The sequence below is a fragment of the Solea solea genome, chromosome 5 (assembly GCF_958295425.1).
Source record: "Solea solea chromosome 5, fSolSol10.1, whole genome shotgun sequence".
Classification (NCBI taxonomy): Eukaryota; Metazoa; Chordata; class Actinopteri; order Pleuronectiformes; family Soleidae; genus Solea; species Solea solea.
The window spans coordinates 25,262,069-25,285,035 of NC_081138.1; the positions used below are offsets into that span (position 1 = coordinate 25,262,069).

The 22,967-nt window shown below is 40.5% G+C and overlaps 1 protein-coding gene across 2 annotated transcripts in view; it reads right to left on the minus strand.

Moving 5' to 3' along the window:
* Window positions 1-2,925: 2,925 nt before the first annotated feature.
* The window catches only part of spon1a (spondin 1a), a 94,568-nt gene continuing 74,526 nt past the window's right edge, over window positions 2,926-22,967 (minus strand). For both annotated transcript variants that reach the window (XM_058630242.1, XM_058630241.1), the window contains 10 exons: window positions 17,023-17,087; window positions 13,650-13,851; window positions 10,152-10,292; window positions 8,787-8,862; window positions 8,285-8,467; window positions 7,242-7,412; window positions 6,983-7,150; window positions 5,998-6,162; window positions 4,791-5,057; window positions 2,926-3,878 (listed from right to left, as the gene is read on the minus strand). In XM_058630242.1, the coding sequence (XP_058486225.1) occupies window positions 3,715-3,878; window positions 4,791-5,057; window positions 5,998-6,162; window positions 6,983-7,150; window positions 7,242-7,412; window positions 8,285-8,467; window positions 8,787-8,862; window positions 10,152-10,292; window positions 13,650-13,851; window positions 17,023-17,087 (1,602 nt within the window). In that variant the 3' untranslated portion in view covers window positions 2,926-3,714. The remainder of the gene's footprint in view (window positions 3,879-4,790; window positions 5,058-5,997; window positions 6,163-6,982; window positions 7,151-7,241; window positions 7,413-8,284; window positions 8,468-8,786; window positions 8,863-10,151; window positions 10,293-13,649; window positions 13,852-17,022; window positions 17,088-22,967) is intronic.

The following is a 22,967-nucleotide window of genomic DNA, read 5'->3' on the forward strand; positions in this document are numbered from 1 at the left end:
TTGTTGCGGGGGCATATACATTTGTGAAAAGGAGCCTCCGCAGGACTGGCCGCCGTATTGATTCTCCCTCTCCGAGGTTTATTAGTTTATGAAATCCAATATTTCCTGTGTCTCACTGTCCAGACTGCAGAACTGCCTGTGAGGCTAATAAATAGGGAAGCAATTGTGTACCTGTGTTTTCCCCCCCAGCTTTCTCTCTCTCTCTCTCTCTTTCCTGCTGTATGTTATGTTATGTATAGACTGACCTCGTCCAATTTACTCTCAAATACAAATTGAATGTATAAGCAAACGCATTCACCCGCCGTCCGCACTTCACACAGTCATTTTCTCGTTGTTCACAGTCTGTACAAAGATAAACAGAATGTCAGCTGTCAAAAACAAAACAAAACAACACTCCATTCATAATCCTTTACGGGGAGATGAGACGGACGATTGTTTAAAGTGTTTGTTAAAAATTAGAGCTTGTCGCGTCAAGAAACAGACGTCAAGGCGGTGTGAAGCTCGTCCCGCGTTATCTGTCACGCAGCAAGACAAAGCTCTACATTGACAACGATTAAAAAGACAGTGGAAAGACTGAGGAACGTCCTGCTGCTGTATCACGTTACATGGACTGTGCCGACGAGCAATGAAATTGCTAAATTGCTTCATCATGAAATTCAAACAGACTTGTGTGATCACACTGATTAACACGAGATGAAACGTCTTGCTCCCACAAACACAACACACTCCGTTCCACCAGATTCAGTCATCATAGACAGCAGTTTACAGAAAGAAGCACATCAATGTGTGGACGAGGTAAACTGCGATAACAAAACAGGTAATGACAGAACATCACATGACACGAGTCGTGGTTTTTGGCTGTGTTTAAAGATGACACTTTGACACTTCACCAGCCAAAATGATGATCAATCAGATTCTGCTTTTGTGAGATTCAATCCAGAACCTTCTCATTGTGAGGCACTGATCCTAACCATGTTACCCACGTCAAATAAACTTGTCATTAACATTTGAAGATGTCGGTGAAGGTTCTCAGTCATCCAGGTCATTCTCTTCTTCAGTTCGGTTTCGCTGTGGGCGACTGGACTTGTTTGAGTTGAGTTGAATACGTTTCACCCTCTCATCCAACAGGCTTCTTCAGTTCTGACTCACTAGTGGGAAGAACCAGGTGTTTGACCTCTGATACCCAGCTGAACGGGTCGTTAGGTACCTGAGAGACAGAGTCTACCACTGTGTGGGTGCTGGACTTCACTGTTGTTGTGAAAAGAGCTCAGGACAGCATTGTAGGTGTCTTAGTCCACCTCCTCTGTTGATGGTTTCTCCAGGTTAACATAGATGGCTTCCTTCACTCCTCTTTCAAACCTTCCCTGGATAGAATGTCAAAAGAGTGTCCCCTGTCCTTCTGACGTAGGTGGACAGCAGGTTCTTCCCACTCGTGAGTGAGAACTGAAGAAGCCTCTTGGAGGACAGGTGAAACGTATTCAACTCAACTCAAGCAAGTCCAGTCGTCCACAGCCAAACTACTGAAGAAGATGAACATTTCAACTGATGTGACGACTGTTTTGTGAGGTCACGCCAACCTTTACTGACACCCACTGACCCTACAGGGTCTGTCCACAGCTCACACCAACACAGAGACACACAAAAAAGGTGGAAAACTTGAGGAAATCCAGAGAGTCATCTTCTTTCCTCTCTGGGAAACGGTTCAATAAGACAAATGACATCAGCAAACATCCGTTGAAGGGCTTGAAGCGGGGAAAGTTGATCCTTATTAACCCAAACTGTGTTGGGCATAATTTGTATGAATCAGTATTTGCAACTTAATGGCAAAGGTTTGGTCGCAGAAGTCAAGTGTCCCTGCTTCCACTCAGCAGTGGCGGATCATTTCTGTAATGAGCACAGGGTTTCTGCTGTAACCTGCAGTGCGTGAACCTTCTCTTACAAACGGTTCCGAGACACAGAAATAGAAGCGGTGTGTGTGTCAGTGACTGATGGATCTGCTGAGTAAGGCCACGAGACGCCTGCCTGTCCCTGGCGGCAGCGTCTCGCTGGAGTCACTCTATCACGGGCCTGAAGTTATTTTCTCACACGAGACTGGAAACTCGGCAAGCCCATGGAGAAACAGGTTAGAGGGCTCACTTTTCCATGTGCAGCAGTGTGGCCTGCTCTCACAAACGTAAATATTCATGAACGCGTCCACAGACGGAGGCAGCTCATTATAATATCACAGAAGACAGAAGATGGAAGGTCTACTTGCATAACGGCGTCTGATCTGCACTGCACAACTCAATCGCGGTCAGATTACACACAAACACGCGCGTCCCGCATCTATTTACTTTATTTTCTTTTAATTAACCCCGAGAACCTCTTATCACAGCCTCCACAGGTATTTATGTTTTAACTGCTCAGTCAAGCCTGTAATAATCCCTCCCTCATTTTTTTATCCAAGTGTGTAAGCATCCACTGTGTGTGTGTGTGTGTGTGTGTGTGGTTGGCATGGAAACAGGAGTGGCATTGTGATGTGTGCATTGAATTTTTCACCCCTGTCCCCTCAGCTTCACAGTGAGGAAACACTGACACTAACACCCCACCCCCCCTCGTGTGCTACAACATAGAGGAGGTGTGTGTGTGTGTGTGTGTGTGTGTGTCTCTTTAAATAATAAGGTACTGTATATTATCTCATTCAATTTCAGGCAGTATTTAGGCATTACTTCATCACCTATGGAGCTTTGGATTGTACGCTCAATTCACCACACTGCCCCCGTGTTGTTAATACACAGAACTACAGACAGGGGGAGCAGCAAATGGAGAAGCAGCCTTCTAGGTTCTAAAACAACTACTGCCATCTAGTGGCCGTCAACGAGTACACCTTTGATTTAATTTCCAGCCCCCCCCCCCCCCCCCCCCCCGAATAAAAAGATCCAGATGACAAGTTGCCACATTTACTTTTATTGTAAAGGTGATATTATTCCAAAATATTAATATGTTAGAGGAAGAGAGATAAAGTAACAGACGGGGGGGAAACATCTAGAAAACATCTACACAAGACTTTGGTAAGAATCTTGGGAAACATTCTTATCAAAGATTTCCACAGCAAAAAAATGCGCCAAAATCATATGTATATATGTATATATGTATATATATATATATATAATATATATATATATATATATATATATATCCTGGTCATGGTGAGTCTACATGTACAACAATATAGCTGAGTAGAAAGTCAAACAGACATTTGTGTGTCCTGGAAACAAATGAACAATTAAAGGCAGACTGTAGAAAACACTGGAATGGTTTGGCACCTGTGCTTTTAAATCTGGAATATGCTGTTCTACTGAGGGATAACCACGATATCATAACATTTTTATTGTATTATTAAATCAATTTATATTTAATAATTATATTTTCAAGATTGAATTACACCACAACAAGTTTACAGTAACCTTGCAAAAGAGTTGTTTGTGTGTCAGAGCTAGTTTGAAAAAGCACAGAAGAATCGGCTGAGTTTAAATCCAGAGAGTTTTCCAGAGAAGTTCATCTCCTCTTTGTTTGACAGCTGATCTCAGCTCTGGATTTAACCGGTAACAGATTCAGGCATGTGCCGTTTCGGCCCTATACAGAGAGCACTGAATCATTGTTAAACAGTGGCCCCGCCCACCCCCACCCGCTGTCCACATCAACCTTGTTTCCCCAACTCTTTTTTTGTTTTTTTTAGCAGGGGTGCACATTACAAGCTCTGATCTCCCTCCTGTCCCTGCAGCTGGACAACTGGGCAGTCTTAAACCTCTGCTTCACTGTTACGAGTCGTTCTTGAATACCTCCACCGCACAGTTTGGTACATTCCGTCCAGGACGACCACGGTCGCATTTTACACCCTGCACAGAAGAATCAGAAAAAAAAAGGGAGAAATACATCAGGATAACATGTGTATTAATATCTCAAAAATGACATTTAAATTATATTTATATTATCCAATACTTTATATAGAGAACATATTTTCTTCCAGGTTACGTCATCGTTATCCTTTGGTGTTTTACATACAGTGTAACCAATAGAGAGTAGTTCATATAGCTGAGAAGAATGTCAGGCCTCACTTTGAGACCAATTTGAGACAAAATTGTCTCACAAAATGTGTTTTTCATGAAAATTTAAGGAAGATGGCGGTAAGCATTTTGCGTTTCCATGGTTTTGGAACAGTGATTGCAGCTACTGCTGTTGCTGTGATTGTTTTCAACAGAAGACGATGGCAGCGGGTGATCGTTCAAAGGCAGCAGTCACGAATAAGCAATTTCTGGGAGAGGATTGTGAATGAGGTGTTCACAGATGAATTGTGAATGCAGAATTTCAGAGTGAGCCCGGGACACAACGGTGATGTTTAAATGCAGACAAGGGTTATATTTGAGGGATTTTTTTAACTTTAGATGTTTCTATCAGATTTTTAGGTTTTGCGATTTTCGAGGGGTCATGGAAACCCAACTATTGACAAAAGAGAGACATCTGCCACACAAAATATTCTAGTGCATCTTTATGCCCAGCAGCAGACCATGACAACTGAGATCTTTTTGATGCCTAAAAATAACCACATACATTGATATCATCAACCTCATTTAGGCCAAAAGTGCCATACGCAATTAAAGAACCCTATCACATTTAAATATAGGTACTATAGTGGTACTATAGTATAGTGGTATAGGTACTATAATGAAGAAACATCATTTGTTTTTAGGAGACAAGGTTAGTTTTTATTTGAGTGACATTTTCATGGTGAAAGCAGAGCAGACACCAACCTGGATGCTCAGACGTGACCTCAGCTCGCACCTGCTTGCTCCTCCTCTTCTCGCGCTGTTCCTTGCGACGTTTCTTCTCGTCACTGTCGGCTTGTCCTCTGGAGCACTTCCTGGTCTTGCACTTCTTTCTCTGGATGGTTTCTGAACAGTGGTTCCCTCCGAACTGAGGCTCCATCTTTACAATGCGTGTGCGGATCGTGTGACCCTTCCCGCACGACTTGTTACACTCGGACCACTCGGTCCAATCTGACATGATGCAGTCGATGGCTGAGGAGACAGAAGTGAACCCAGTGAGACGGAGGAAGAACAGGCGGAGCAGAAAACCAATGTCTGAGTTCAAAGTGATTAAAGGAAATCTTCAGCGATAATAGACGTAGTTCTTTTGAAAGATTGTGCTTCCCAACCTCAGTTTCCCCTGATTCGAGAAATAGCTTCATTCTTTTCTTCGTTACGTGGCCACCACAGTGACACTTGGTCCTGTTAGCGTAACTGTTAGCAAAGATGGCGGACACTGTTTACATTCTGGGAATGAGGTCCCGCCCCCCTACGAGTGGCTCTAAAAATTGCAGAATTAGCAGAATTGTTCAAAAATACTACCTCTATTTTAGTAATACAAAGCTAAATGCAAATCGGTGAAGTATTCCTTTAATTGTAAGCAATTTAAAAATAAATGTAAAATAAGATGTATTATATAAGGTACAATGTATTATAAAATACATGAAGAATAACATTCCAATAAGGAAAATCAAGTGAAAAAAAGGGTCTGTGAATAAAAAGTCTATCCAAACCAAAACCGATTCCCTGATTTCTTATAGCAATTGTGAATGAATGTGTATAATAGAAATAAGTTCAAATATTTTAACGTAAACATTTGTTTTGTTGTTTTTAAGTATTGTTGTAATTGTATCAGAGCTTAAGCACATTTTAATACGTTTGACTTTAAGCTTTAATTTAGTTTTTTACTTTGTTTAGTGATTTTCTCCTTAATTGTAGCAAAAAATGCAAATCCGGCACAGTGATCTCCAAATGACTGGCAGCTCGTAATAGATTCACGAGACAGAGGCTGTCCCCTCCCTGTCGTATGTACGTCTGCATGAAGGAACCACATTGCATAACGAAGATGAATTCATCATTCATTTCCATAATCTACATATCTGCATACATTCACAGTATTGGAGTATGCAGATAGGAATGGTTTATTACTTACGGCACTCGGGTAGCATGCACTTCTCCACCTGTTCTAGCTCCTCTGTACACTCTCCCAGCTCCACGGGAGACTTGAGCATGCGCTGTCGCGTCCTCATTCCTTTCCCACACGTCACGCTGCAGTCACTCCAGTCAGACCATGGAGTCAGCAGGCAGGGGATGGTGTCTATGTAACACATTTAAAGTGAATTGTAGAACAGATGAGGTGTTATAATGAAAGGGATCAGGTCAAATTTGTTTTTGTAAAAAGTAAAAGTGATAAAAATATCTCTTGTGACTTTGTCACCTCAAAGGGGAAATGTGTTAGTAACCACCGTACCAAATTTGAGTGATTACAAGAGTTGGTAAGTGTTCAAAAATGAGGTTTTAAATCATCTAAGATGCTGGGGGCGTGGCCGCTACAGCCATTGCACACACACACTATTTTGGTCTACCTGCTCAAGTGGGGACCAGATTCCGTAAACTTTCATCAGTGTTTGTACAGAATATTAACGTAAACGCTCTTATAACATGTAGAGAAGCAACATTTTCACCATTTTGGTGGCTGTGGAACAACAAATTGCAGCACCTGCCGGTGCAGTTACTCACAGCGAAGCGAGGCAAACTGGTGATTAAACGTGCCAAGGGTTTTTATATTGTTACCTCCTGTGCATCATGCAGCTAGGTTTTTAGACACGCCTTAAATTGCCTGAAGAGAAACTTAACCACTATTTTCTAACATATATAATGTGTGAAGAGGAGAAACTCTGTATTTTCTTTACAAGGTCAACTAAAATGGAATAGTATGTGCAGTGTAGACAGTGAGTTACCAGAATATATACAGCATGAGCTTATTATTCATAGTTTAAACATTGTAAAGGATTGCACATTTTGCACTTACAGAAATAACAATGGTGTGTTGCACAATACTGATTCAGCAGAGGATGAGTTTTGTGTGGTTTTCCCGAGAACAGCGTGAATGATTTCAGAGATAAAACGCTACTCACGGCACTCTGGCATCATGCACTTCTCCACTTCGAGCACCTCTGCCCCACAAATGGAGCCATCTTCAGGAGGCATCTTCACCATGCGCTCTCGCCTCTTCATGCCAAGACCACAAGTAGCACTGCAGACATCCCATTCACCCCACTCTGTAACCAGGCAACTGCTGGGCGCTGCGGCCAGAAGAGGAAGGCAGGGTTAAACCTACAGGGCAGCTTATGTCACATATACCTGGATAGTATTAAAGGTACATTATGAACCTACTGCATTCCTCATTGACCACACAGTTGTCAGTCTCCTCCGTGGGCAGGGTGCAAAGGGAGCCGTCCTCAGGGAATTGCTTGACGTAACGCTCTCGGGAACGCGTGGCCATTCCACACGACGCACTACACGGAGACCAGGTGATCCACTCTGACATCATACAAGTGGACGCATCTAGACAAACATGAGGTCAGCGTGTTTAGACACGGACACGCAAAATGCTGCCACAGGCAAATGTGTTTATAAAGAGACCAATATTAACCTAGAAAAAACAGACAAAGTAATGGTCTTAGTAAATTACTCCTAACATAAAAAATGTTTTATTTCCTAATGCTGCCTAATCCAAAGTGTGTTTTGATTGTAAACTGCTCTGATTCAATTCCTGCAGTTCCTTTGAATAATGCTCATAGACTGTCTTCAGTGGAGGCGGAGCTTTAAAAACTCTCAGTAATTACACAGAGGTTTTTTTCCCCCAGTAAACACAATAACTTTCAGTCTTTGGAGCAGTTGACTCCCAAAGTGTGCACTGTGCAGTACTGTCATGGCCACCTAGTGAGCCATGTCAGTACTGCAGGTGGGCTGAAAAAAAAGTCATACATAAAGTTATGCAATTAAGCCTCAAATGGCTTTAAGATGTTTAAGGTTAATGAATCAGAAATAAAACAACAAGTATTAACAAACAACGTGTTTTTTAATTATTTAACCTTTTAGTGGAAGGAAATTAGGCTCGTGACCGGAGGGTTCAACTGCCAGGACAGGTCAAGGGCTGGGGAGCCCCTGGTGGGTTGAATGCAGAGGTCAGTTCACTATCAATAATTGGTGTGTGTGCAAATAAAAACTAATTCTAATCCTCATATATATTCTGTAGACCACATATAATAGCTATCACCTGATAGTTGACCCCTCAATAAAACATATCTCTTGACTTTGTGAAGGAACAGGTGTAAAAATTAAAAAGTGTGCATTGATTAGATAAGATTTTCAGTATTTAAATAAGGCAGCAGCATCTTTAAGTTTGGGGATGACAGTTTTAGACAGATACTCACCCTCATAACTACACCCAGGCCCCATGCAAGGCTCAAAATCCTGGGTGTGTGGGCAGGGAACACTGAGGTCCAACTGGGCTTTCAGCATCCTCTGCCTCATCCTCTTGCCCTTTTCACAAGTGGCAGAGCTGCAGGCCGACCATGGCGACCAGTTGGAGTAGATGCATGTCTCAGGGGTATCATCTGTGTGATAGTTAATGCATGTCAGGGCAAAGGAAGCTTATTTATATTCACACACACACACACACACACACACATACAATGCAGTTTAAAGGCTTTAAAGAGGCATGAAAATACATTAAAAAATAAGACATTAGGAAAACATTAAAAATGCATTTAAGCCATCGTAAAAACAAAACAAGGCAGTTAAAAATGCAGAGGCAGAAAATACTTTAAAGTGAAACAACAAGAAGACATTAAATTGCATCAAACAGACATTAACAACAAGAGAATTAAAAGAGAGAGCAAGAGAGAGCAAGAGAGAGAGAGAGAGCATTCAGACCTTCCTCTTTCTCCTCCTGTGCAATATCTGCTACAATGTCATCCACATTGTCGGGCACAATGTTGCACTGTTCGCCCTGTGAAGACACAGATACACGACGATGTATCACATTGCTATAATCCTTAAGTGGCAGCACTGATGTAGGAACACGCACAATATACACATCTGAAGGATGTATGTATAACGTAAACTGTGGCAAGAATCCAATGTGTAAAGTGAAAATGACCACTCTTCCTTTGGAAGTTTATACATGCGTGTGTGTGCTATTGATTCTTGTAAAAGTGGAAAATAATAATAATGATTAAAAGAAAACATCGTGTTCCCTACATCTGCCTCTAGGTGTCACTGGAGGATTGGGAACCTTTCATCTCCTGGTTTCTGTTTCATCAAAAGTGAATTTTAATACTTGCCATGAAAGTGTTCACTGAGTTGTTTGTTTTCTTGAATTGCATGTCTTGTTTTGTACCAAACACACCAAATTGATTCCGTTTTTAATGATTTCTTTGTTATGTGGAGCAAAGAAATGAAGAAAATATTCACATTTAAGAAGCTAAAACCATCAGAAATCTTGTTTCAATCATGGAAAAAAGCTTTAAACCAATTAATCAATCATCAAAATAGTTGACAATTACTTTAGTAATCGATTAATCGAGTAATTGTTTCAGCTCTTTATTTGTTCCATTTATATTTTAAGTTTTTGAAAATTTGGAAAACAGCAGATTTGACTGAGTCCTACTCATGAATTCATAATATTCTCTACTGATGGACAGTCATTATTGTATCAGCTGATAAAAGTCATTGTTTTAAAGTGAAAAAGGAGGTCCCACTTTCTGCTCTTCAATGGCAACAACTGAAGTTAGTGTTTCACCAAGAAGCTCCTTCACGTCCTCTCGGATGGGAGGTGAAATGTCTTCAAGAGAAACTTCAAGCTACCGACCACACAGAATCAACTTCAGAATAACGTTCTGTGAAATATCAGCATCTTTTGATTTAAAAATTGATGTCAGTCAAATCCAACTCATTTATCAGCATAGCAGAGAATCAATGAGAGCCGAGTGCGAACACAGAATGCAGAAAGACGAGGCACAGAGCTAGGATGAAGAGGAACAGCACCTTGAAATACAAATATAGACGGGGGAATGAAAAGGATCAAGAGGACAGCACATAGAAATATTTAAGACCTTGATCCCTTCTCAGGGCCTTTAGTTTTTATCTTTTGCATTCCATGACGCTGTTAATAATTAAAATGCTGTATGGCAGTCTGAATCTTGGCTTTCACCTGATGAAAAGCTCTAATTATTATCATTACCCAATTAAATCTACCAATTATTTCTATTTGCAGCAGTGGTGTGAAAAGAGACTGACCTTTCTAGCGATGCGCTCCACCACCACCCTGGCCACAGGAGTGATAGCGCCCCCCTCAGGATCATAAAACGGGCTCTGTGGATGATCCAGGCTGGTCAGAGGGCGGATCTTTTCCGGGGGCACAGCAAGTTTGTTGGGAGACTAAAAGAAGACAAACAGGAACGGAAACATTTTTGAAATAATAGCATGTAGGTCATGAAGTGGTTACTAAAGTTACTAAAAAAGTTAGTGAAAGCACAAGTCAGACAGAGGACAGGTCCCAAAGTCAGAGAGCAGCTGTGGAGGAGTGATGCAGTTTACATGGGAGATGCTCTTATTAGTCAACAGTAAAGGTCTGCCAGCATGTGGTTGATAGAAGCACCAGTGCCAGAGGCTGACTGGAGGCAGAAGACCTGCTCATCCTTCACCCCCCCAACTGTGGCCACCCATACAAAACCACTGGAGAGAGCAATCCTGTTTGTTTTTGTGAGAGCAGGGAGAAAATAGACAGGAGTAATGACTGGCCACTAATTAAAAGATACAGTAAAACTAATGGCACAGAGGATGGATCTCATTACTCTGATACAGGCCTGTGCCTTTAACAACTTTGTAACAAAGTCCCACTCCACCGCCGGAATAGCCACAGTTTCATTATCCTCCTCGCTGCACTATTATTTTAGAGCAGATGAGGTCTTACATCGATCTTGTTTATTTAAGCTGTCATTTCGGGAATGTTAATTTTAATTTAACCTCTACATCTTTGGGATTGAAGCCATGCAGAAGTTGCTTTATTTAAATGGAAATCATGTCTTCGGTCCAAAAGATTGCTTTTTGATATGACAAGTAACCAAACCCAAATCTATCTATCTATCTATCTGTCTATCTATCTATCTATCTATCTATCTATCTATCCACCATTTAACACTGCAGCCGACATGTTTGTGCAAGTGCACTTTGCCTTACCGTAATTATGCGACGGTTTGTGCTATCGAAAAAAATCAGATGGTTTTTGAACGCTGAGAAGTTAAACGCCAAAGCCAACATGTGGTTATTACGGTAATTTAACTTGAACTTTATCAGCGGCGAATCTTTGTCGCCAGAAAGGGAAAAAGTGTGTTTACTACACTATTTTAGCATGCAGTAAATTGTGAATAACTGCCAGATATTAAGAGGTATTCTGGATAAGGGAAAGGGTCCTGGCAGACATTTTGAGGCTTAGGTGTTAAAGGGTTAAAGTTACTAGTTACTTTTACAACACTGCTGGTCGTGTGTGTAGACATAATTATTATTCACCAGCTGCAGACAAATATCACTGGCTTAGGTTAACTGCTTTAATAAAACTTGGATCTCACGTTTTTCACTCAAACCTCACAAGGACTGAGGTTTAATGAGTTTATTAAGTGGATTTAAGATCATCGTGTAAAGGTTGTTAGCATCCCTGATTCACCAGAGCTTTTTTGAGCCTTTCTTTGTGGATGTGTGTGACAGTGTAAGAATGTGAGCATAAATGTTATGTGGCTCTGTGTACATTGGCCCTGTGATCGGTAAGCGACCCTCACCCTGTGTCAGCTGGGATTGGCTCTACTAGCCACAATGGATGAATGAATGAATGAATGGCCTACATGCAATAGACATGTGGGATAAAAAAGAACACAAACTCACAAAAATATGTTTTCTTGTGTCCTGTTTTTTGTGTTGTGTTTTCTTTTACTCTGAGAAGTGCGATCTTGACCCTGATTGCAGCAATTGAGTGATGAGGGTTTCAGAGAACCTTAATTGCCTTCATTAACTGCTGCAGCTCCATCTGCTCGGTGTGTTGATAAATAGAACAAATCACAGGGTCAAATGACACTAATTAATTTCCAGTTTTTTGAACAACCTGCCTGTTTTACCTTTCGCAGTTTTTTTTTGTTTGCCTTACATCTAGTTTATCACAGCGAGCACTCCAGTGCAGTGTCAGTGACTTGCCTCAAAAATATCTGCTGTGTATGATTCACATTCTGCACTCAGATGACTTCCTCACAAGTTTTGCTCTTCTTCAGGATTATGGAGTTGTCCAAACTTCACTGTACCACACTCAAGCTGCAGATAGTAGAGTTTTTTCATTATCTCTCAACTTTACAATTATTTTCTCAGTTAATTTATGAGTTGCGTTGTTTCTGACACATCTGTCAGAAAATAGTGAAAACATTTTTCAACCTAGAATAATTAGTCATAGAGGAGCAAAATATTCACATTCAAAAAGTAGCAATTGCTGTAGCCATACATCAGACTACACAGTAAGAATTAAGTAAAAATAGACTTTTGGCACAATATAACACACGGCTAACAGAGAGCTTGTTAATATCCATGCTGCCATTAAAGTGCAGTTTGAGTTAATACATATGGGCTAAGTGAGTGAAGACAGGTGTGGCATACAAAGAGAAAGAGAGAGTGAAATTATTCCTGAAGCCAGCCAAAGCAAGCACAAGAGCATGGCTCAGTGGCTTCACCTGCGTGCAGTGAGGAAACAGCCAAAGGATTCACTGACATAAAAGTCATGTTTGGTCAAACAGACACACACACACACACACACACACACACACAAAGCCTAATCTATTAACAGGGACTGAAGACAGTGAGCACGCAGCAGATGTCACCTCAGGGTGAAGACGGGAGCTCCAAACGTTCAAGGCTGTTATCTGAGGATTGGATGCGTAATGACACTTGAATTGTTGCAGATGGGAAGAGTGTGAAGAAGTAAGTGACTGAGTGATTGTGAATGCAAGCAGGCAGGCAGATGAGAGGGTGTTGTAATGTCAGACAAACAGGAGGTTATGAGAGTGAAGAAGATCACGCAGGGGGTAAAAGGTGGAGGGAAATATCAGGTTGCAAAAGGTTACGACAGCTACAGGTCTGCAGGGTTGTAACCTGAGTTATATGGGTGAATGTTCCTTTTCCTTCCATTTTCTCAAATAAAACAAAATTAACACATGTCATTTATCACCGAAACAAACAGTTGACAGACAATTTGTAAAAGCTACATTTCATTCAAAATGATTTACACAGTTTAAAGCAGTGTTATAGTTGAGTCTGAGGTCAGTCTCCTGTCCCCTGTATGTCTGATTTACTGAGTTAAAAGACGGACTCATTACATTACATTACATTACACTACATTTAGCAGACACTTTTATCCAAAGCGACTTAGAATATGTGCATGTACTGTACATATATATATATATACACATATATATATATATATATTGTATATATATATACACATACCAGGCTGAACATTTAATTTGTATCTCTTAATTTATCGCAAGTGATATTATCAATCATATGATTTACTATGTTACTTGTGCAGCCCTATTAAATACTGGTTTGGGCAGGATTAGAAAAGTGGCTTTCAGGTGGGGAAAAAGGAGATTCTATGAGTAAATTAGAGTTTTGGTGGAACAAAGAAGATTTTCTCAATATACTGTAAATATGGCAGCTGCTGTAGTGATGGCATCTAAATGTCTGATTGCTGTTACTCACCTCATATGACACCCCACTGTCAGTGCCTGCATCCCAGGGAATCAGGTCCTGAATCACCCTCTGGACCCAGCCACACTCCTTAGTACACAAGTCCTCAGCGGACAGACCCACATTCCAGTCCGGACTAGGTCCCAACATGGTCAGGAAGGACATGAGGTGACGTGTACGGTCCACTGAGAATTGAGCTGAAGGAGCCGCTCGTCTGAGGAAGAAAGAAAAGTTATGAAAAAAAAAGTAGGAACATGCTTCGCTGCACCTGTTTCTTACATGCAAAGACAAAATAAGTCACGTTTAATATTTTGCAGGTAGTGTGCAAGGTTAACAGAGAATAGTGATTGATTCAGACTGCAAATCCAATTATAAAACATTAAGCGGCTTCAAATGATTTATGAAAGATCTAGATCAGGTTTTTCTAGGACTGGTCCAAATCACCTTTTAATAGTAATTAATGTAGGATAAATACCAGAACCAAGGCAAATATATACACAGCATTTCCAGTTATGTATACAATGTATAATATATTACTTAGGTTATTCATTTTCAGTTGTCAACACACAATTGTGAACAGATTATGAGACTTTACTGTACATATACACGTAGGCCACTGTTGCCCATCGAACGTGTAAAGATGTCTTATTAGTTATTTAAAATATGTTAACAACCTAATTAACAGTCTTATTATAAACCATTTATAAATATCTTAGTGTATCTTAGTCTTTTTTTTCAGGGCAGGTGTTCGAGATGATTCAATAAAATGGACTTGGATCAGCTCAGGTGGTGATACTTGCATTGATGCTGGGACATCTCCACACATGCTGCAGAGCAACTACAGTGCGTTTCAACCTGTGTCACTGACTCATGGAAGCTGCATGTGTTTCACTGCCACACAGAATTGTAGCCCACATTTATCTCTCCTCCACAAAGACACACATGCCTCTGGCCAGCATTTGTGTTGTGAGCAATGACTGACGGCTCAACCAATTACAAGAATTTTTATTCCAGCCTACAAAATATTAATTAGGAGTGGTTAGATTCTTGTCGACACGCTGACAATTAGTCAGTGATTCCTGTTCCGCTGTCATCATGCCCGTATACACTCATTTGACTTCAGCCAGCTCAGTCTTCCCTTTGTGCGCTCCACTGATGATGGCCTCTGAGGATGGGAAATAGCCCTTATCCACAGGGAGCACACACAACTCGACTCCACGTCCCCCGTGTCTTCTCACAGAGTACAGCAGGTCTTAGGTTTATCTCACACAGCCACCTGGGCACTACACATAAGTGAAGCGTAACTGACAGAAAAAAAAAAAGAAAAAAAGAAAAGAACCAGACCAAGTTCGGTAAAAAAAAAAAAAAAAAAAAAAGAACCAGGGAGACATAAAACACTCTTGATATTTTAACCCCCGGTGAAATATGCTGGCTATTCCAAACTCTTTTATGGTTTGTGAGTGCGCGTAGGAGTATTTTTCAAGAGGTGTTACTGTGAACGTTTGCAGGTCTCATGGTGTTGTTCCATGGATCCACAGCACTAATCATTTCTTTCCTTATTTTTGCAACTGTGTGGGTGGCCAATCAGTATTTATTGATTCTCAAGGTCCTGTTGAGTTGACACCGAAATACAGTACTTGATTAAGGCGAGAGATCACCTTCATTAAGTTGTGTTCAAACTTGTGTTGTCTCGATCTGGCCTCGGAAGTGTTTGGGATAGTTTGAGCGTTGCTTATAATACATTATTGCACTGCTTATCACTGCAGACTGCCAAGGTTTATGATTTTATTGGATTTATGTGTTTTTGTGGGCAGAGTGGGTGAGATAATCAACTACAGTATTATGTTTTATATCTTTCATTATGCCATATACCCTATACATAGCACTGTAGTTACAGGAACAGATGTGTACGCAAAATAAATAAGCGCGTGACAAGAGTGACAAAGACATAATAATTATGACAAGAGGGATTAAAACGGGGAAGACAACAAGTAGTAAAAGGGAAAATATGTAGTATACGGTGTGATTTGGTTGTGAGTGAAACGAGTAAGACATAGTTCCAGGTTTATATGCAAATGCTCTAGTATGACCAGTTGCATTAAGGTGTAGCTGTTGGGTGATTACAGTCTGACTCCTATTGTGGACATTTGTTGTTTCAACAGAAAAAAAACTTCATATGTTTGCTGCTTTAACTTCACCTGTTCACACTGTAGCCAACAGCATATGTAGAGTGAACGAGGGAGAATAAGAGGGGAATACATACATATCCTCTCTATTCTTCTCTATCAGGAGAGCTATGGGACGATCCCGGATCACTGGCATTTATCCGTTTTCAATTTGTGCTCCAAAGTGAGAAAAACTTTCATCAGAGGATTCTTCCATGATGTAATGGACACAAATCACCCTTTCCCAGCGTATTTGCCTTGACATAGTTGGATGTGCTGTATTTAGTCAGGGCGTGAAACAAATGAACTGTTTGCATGTATACAGCACAGAATAAGCTAATTAGCCCATGTAGATATCACAACTTCTATTCCTGGCTGTGTTCTCCCCTTTGGAGACTAAACATGGCCCTGGCTGGCACCCTGTGGCTGAGGAAAACAACACAGAACACGTCTCTTACACTGAAGTTTCTTGTTGTTCTCATGAATAAGAGATGGCCTCAGTGAATTTAGGACTAAATGAGCAATCACACTGTAAATACACAGTAGCTGGCAGTTTCAGGGCACCACAGAGCAGAGTTTTCACTGATGGGCTATCACTAAATCCAACACTGCCAACTAACTGAATGGTCTGACTCCATAAGCCTTAAAGCCAGTATGTGAGTTTATTACTACATTAAGTGTCTTTACCAGTGGTTGAGCTCTTTAATTACAAGTAAGGTCTATGCTCTGTGCTGTAAAGGCAATAATATTTCTAGATTGATTTCCTTGCTTGCTGGCACAGACTGCTGTAAAAATCACTCTGCAGACATTAAAAAATCTTGTGAAAAATGACTTTTGCACAGTGAAAAAGACCTTGATACACACGCTGTCTGTGTCCAACAATTTAAAGACGAAGAAGTTGTCTCAAAGATAAGAGGCTACTTCACTAAGATCTCGGGTTAAAATGTGCTGAGAAACCACTGAATTAAATATGCGGGAACATGTAGCAGTGATCCATTAAAGAGCCTATAGAATTGCTTAAGAATAATTAAATGGAAGCCTATTACAAATCTGCTGCAGGGATGAGAGTTTCAAACAATTGATGGTATAGCCAGTTGATATAGTATATACTGTTTACCATACTCCGGATATGTCCTTGTGCCCAGTAAATGTAATGGTGATGTTGAACTTTCATGTCAAAATCCCAAAAAGTTTGGCAGATAAGGTAAGGCATTACTTACATATTAAGTGGTTGCCAGGCCGGCCACTGCGCTTTCATTTTGATGACGGTCAGGACATCGTCACCCTGACAGAGAAAGAGACAGAGAGAGAGAGGAAGAAAAATTATTATTATTATAATACATTGAAAAAGTATTATTTCTAGCTATTATTTCTAGCTATAAGAACTTTGAACTGCACAAACCTGTATGAAAGGTGCAAATGACTGACCGATTGAAAATGCACAAAAGGATTAAAAGAAAACCAGTTTACGGCAAAAATCCATACATGTTAATGGCCTGCATTTACAAACCATATTCAATCACTTTACACTGCAGGTCGTATTTCACATAATTAATACAGCACTACTTCGCTATAGCTCGTTCATTCAAACATTGAGGAAACAGCCCAAGGACATGTCGTTATGCAGGACTTGAGGACTGAACCTCCTTCGGGGATTTAACCACCAAACTCCCAATTAGTGGGCAACCCGCCTTACCTCTTGAGCAACAGCTGCCCTCTGCATCCCGATCCCTTGCTCTATAATTTCATTACAGCATATTTGACAGGCTGACAACAGCCATGGCAAACTAATACTTTTTCAGGTTCAAGGATGATACTCATGGGCTGTGTGTGTGCCACTATGAATTAAACTGTTATATACTTAACTCTCTTTGTGGGGTTTTTCACTAGGCAACACTGTGTGGCGCTTACTTTTTGGTTGTTGTTGTTATTTTTGTTCTGTCTCTGCTTAGTCTTTGTGAGCTTGTGTGCTGTGTTCTTCCTCTGAAAACAAGGCATTGTCAAGCAATACTACCAGACCTGATTGTGGATGCTTTTGTTAGTATACAGTACATGGGCAAAGCAGGGGTGGACAGGGGCAAGTACTGCAGTTATGCTGTCAAACTGCTAAAAGATACAGTAATATTCACTTCTGAAGCTTTTATGTGCACGTTTTTAAATTTTTTAACTCAAACTCCTGCGCAGCGGGGGGGATTTTAAACGTAAAAGCATTTATATGTAAACAAAGAGCTGCTTATTCTGTGTTAACCCAACCACCTATCTTTAACATGACAGAGGTTTCACCATCCACTATCCCCAACACACAGTGTAGAAATATGAGAACTGCAAGGCCTTTGGATGGAGACACAGATAAGTCACAACAGCAGCTTTTGTGATGGTGACAATAACCTCTTGTGAGTGAGCCAAAAAAAAAGCCCCCAACCCATAGTTTAGTCTTCTGACAGCCAAAAATGTCAGAATGTGACTCATAACTACTGAAAAGGGCACATTTCATGTTCTGCACCTGCAACCACCCAAACAACATAATACACTTCTCAGTATCCTCTATTTATTTCTTCGTCATCCAACACTGAACTACCTGAGTGCACAAACATACAATGGCCATATTTCCTGGCAAAGGCCTCTTTTGAATCCACCTACCTCCTAAAACGTAAAAATGTGCATGATTGCGCTCTGAAAGTGACGGAAATGTGTTTCTCTACCATACAGTGATTATAAAATATCAAAGTGGAGAGCGGCGTGTGGATGTTGAAGTGGTGCAACTCTGTCCTTCCCTGATAAGAATGTGTGTTTCTTCTCAGGAGAGACTTACTTAAGAGTCAGTAAGTGATGCTGGTTTGAAAGGGATCACAGGATGCTGATGTGATAGAATGTAATTGATGCCAGCTTTACCATTCATATCAGCAGGTACACAGAAAGAACGCATGCCATGTGCACACTCCAAAATAGGACCCAAAATCCTGTTAGCAACAGACATTAAAGTCATTTTGAAGTCTCCTGGAAATTCTGAGGTACTTTTCTACCTTTTAGAGCATGAATCTCCAAACCAAGCGAGTGAGACCTGATGAAACCTGACCAGGCAATGGGCCCTCTCTATCCTATATATAAAAATAAATAAAACAGATAAGATGAATCGTCAAGTTTTTAAGGGGGTCCAACACATTTACCAATGGACAGCAAGGCAAGGCAAAGTACAAAACCCCCAACAAAACCACAGTTTCAAAAAGACACTGGCTGTATTCGATACCAAAAATGAGGAAAATGAATATAAATAAATTTTTAAAAAAGGTTTCAAACTCTCTGCAATGATGTGTGAAAAGGGAATATCCAAATAAAAAAATTACTATTTTTTTCCTGAATATTATGTAATATGTACATCAGTAAAAGGACACCAACAGAAATTCTGTGTATTACAGGGCACAGAGTAGAATCTCAGTCTTAACTCATCTTTACAAAGTCTCTGTAGGTTCAAAACAAAAGATGCCATCCAGTAGACAGACACTTTATTCATCCACTTGGGTAAATTCAAGTATTCCGCAGCTCACAAGACAACCATTATGATCATTATTATTGCATAATTTATAGATATTGCTTGTGCAACATAATGACAGAGGGGACAAAGATCTTCACAGCAGCTCAATTCGGCGGCACAGCTAAATGAGTCGACCCACAGCGACTGCTTCTCTGAGACGCCAGGACACTGTGGAGAGGATGCTTTTTACTGTCCGACATGCCTGCACCTTCCTCAGCATGCATCTCTCCACCACAGTGCCCAGTGAGTCCGGCCTCCACCCAGTCACTGATGCAGCCTCTTTTTTTTTATCCAGTTTGTTCCTCCTGCTGTCCTTGTCCTTCATGCTGTCTCACCAGCAAACTGCGGCATATAAAAGATTGCTGGCCACCACAGACTGGTAAAAATATGTGGAGCATCTCACTGCAGACCTTGAAGGACCGGAGTCTCCTGAGGACGAACAGACGGCTCTGCTCTTATAGGTATACCTAGGTATTTATATAACTTTATCTCAATGTGGACAGCGATGATTTTCACTGGCTCAAGAGGTGGCTCAGGACTGTGAAAATCCACCACCATTTCAGTGATTTTTAATGTATTCAGGAGTAGATCCTTCTTGTCACTCCATCCACTTATTTCTCAGCATGGCATGACCCAGAGTCAGATGTGTATAGTGGGAACTGGGAAGGGGCCAGGACAGTCAATTAATTCAGCAATCTTCCCAAGCTGTTCTCGAGTATCGGGGGGGGTCTGAGGGTATTAAATGTACTTGAGAAATCAATAAAATCATCCTCATATACCCACCAGATTAATCTAGGTGTAAAGAGGCCCAGAGGAGCATGTAGAAGACAGCATCCTCCACGTCGGAGAGGGTCCATTGCCTGGCAAGTTAGGGGGTTTGCACAGTTGGGCAGGAATGTTCTTGAGCAGCCGAGGGCACACTCCGCTGTGAAAGACGGAGTGCAATAGGAGTTTGAAGAATGTGACGTTACAGCATTGGTGGAGGTGCACAAATGTAAAAGGAGATGGCAAGGAGAAGCCAGGACAGGGGCAAGGAACTGCAAGGAGAGGAGACCATGTCTTAAGTGTTGGATGGAACCACAGGGGCAGTTACAGGAAGAGCAGCTGTCATAGTACAACCAAGGAACCTGTTATAAAGCTGATTAGCCTTGTCTACATCACCTGCATTTGCCTGGCTGTTCGCTCAACTCTCCTTCTGTAATCATCATAAATTATTTTAGAATTATATTATTATATAGCAAATAACTCTCACTGATTAATGACGACAACTACAACATATTTTATGATAGTTATAAAACAAGTAACATGTAACACAGACACGGTGCTGCCCTATATCTCTGTTGTATCATCCAGAACTGCATATATCCTGGTTCTCACACAACTTTATTTAGTTTATGGTTCATTAAAAAGTTTGTAGCAATCACACAGAGAGAGACAGTTGCTGTGGATAATTGCAATATAAGCCTAAAGGTAAATTTTGAAACATAATTATAGTAGAAAACATATACTTACTGTAAAATAGCCACTCAGTGGTCTGATGTGCATGGTCATTATTTTTTAATTTATAAAACAAAACAAAATGAACAAAAACTGACTTTACAGTTTGACACATATTAAGCTTTAAATCAGCATCTTTATGCATTGGTCTCCTCTCGTGTTCCTGTCACGCGTGGTTTGGAAGTGGCAATCCGTTAGAAGCAAATATAAAAGTATGCAGTCATAAATAAACTCACACAACTCTCAAGTTTAATGATTGGTGGCATAAAGATTAATTGGCGTAATAATAAATGGGAACCAGATCATTACCTTGGCACAGAATCCCTAAATTAACATGTATAATTATGCCTGCATCCATTCATTAACTTACGCCATTAGCATGAGTTAAGTGTCAACTTGTGTCAACCGACGGGATTGTAAGCAGCACTTTCTTATAAAAATTTTACTGCGATTTTACTCCTTTTTTCATTTTAGCTGAACCAGGACCACTAATTTAAGTCAGAATCCACTCCTTGCTTTTTTTGTCATGCATTTGTCAGAGGTGGAACGAGCTAGGGATAAACTTTCAAAGCATATGCAGACGTTCTGCAGCTCAGATGGAGTTCATTTTCACCAATGACAAGGATGTCTACAGCTGAACCCTATTAATGTAATGTGCCCCATGCTTCTCCTGCCAAACACTTCCCGAAGTTAGATTTTTCAGAGAGCCTGTTATTTCCATCTGGGGGGAAAAAGCAGGTCTGTGACTCTGTAGTATCAGGTATGACGGCAGCTAAGGGACAACCTTTCAGGGACACACTGAAGTTCAAATTAAACGGCTTGTTTTTTTATATGCTTTATCCATGAAACTGCATGAAAAAAAATAAAAAAAAATTGTGCTTCTCGCTGCTTCAACTTTCCCAAAATCCAGTTTCTAGTTACCAATTTATATTTTAATTCACTTGTTTGAGTGCCTGTCTGCCTCATATGAAAACCAATGCTGGAACACAATTCAAACAACTTTCTTAATTCCATTGGTGGCAAATAATTTGCAAGAGCTTATGCTCACACAAAAAAACAAGGAAGATAAATGTGGAATAACAATTGGTGCTGAATAATTCAAAGGAAATGATCCACTTGTGATTGGATATTTTTAAGTGAAGCATAGATTTTTGTTGGGAGTCACGAGGAGGGACAGCATGAGAAAGGAGCAGGGACTGCTCAGATTGAACAGTTTGGAAATAAAGTAAGAATTGAATAAAATGAAAGAGTAGAATTAGAAGACAACAATAAATACAATAACAAATCTGCTGTTCTTGTCATGTTTTTCTTTGAGTTCAGGACATTTTGTCTACTTTTCTAAAAAGGTTTTCAACTTCTTGTTGTCATTTCACTGACAATCATAATTATTTCCCCTGAAAATGTCCTAAAGAGAATGAAAATGGGCTTTTGTAATCAATCACGCTGTGCTGCTGAATCATCTTGTGCATCACAATGCTCCTGTCATTTATCACTGTCAGACCACAGCAGCCGTGCCGGCACATCTGCCCAACCGGACAAAAGCTGTGGCATGAATCACAGTGTGTGATGTGTGCTTCATTAAAAATTATATTAACGTTATTAAAAACTATTTACAATCGCCCAATATCCGCTCAAAGTCAAATATCTCACCGGAGTGCAATGACTCAGAGGCACATTCATCAACATCACCTGGGTGATTTGCTCCACATGCATTATTGTTCAGTCTTGATAAGTTATACAAGCAACACAGTGGTCGGTGATTTATCAAGAGGTGAAATTAGGAGTCGGATAAAAATCCACTTAGGCCACTGCTGTTTTTGATGAAAATAATAACCCTGAAAATACCTTTAAAAGAATTGTACAGGTAATGATTCGCCACTGCAGCTGATTGGACTGATGATCTAAAACCACAGCACAGACACCGCAGTTTGACTCCAGTTAGGAGAGAGTTGACAGAAGAATTATGTGGTTCACCGTCTTGTTAAAATGATGGATGTAGTCTGACTAATCATAAATTGTAAACCACTGTGTTGATCAGAAAGATTCCCTTGTTTATAACCCATTATTTCTGCCATTAGTCTTTATCAAGAAACGTCATTTGCTACACAAACACGTTGATCCATTATCGCCTCTGTT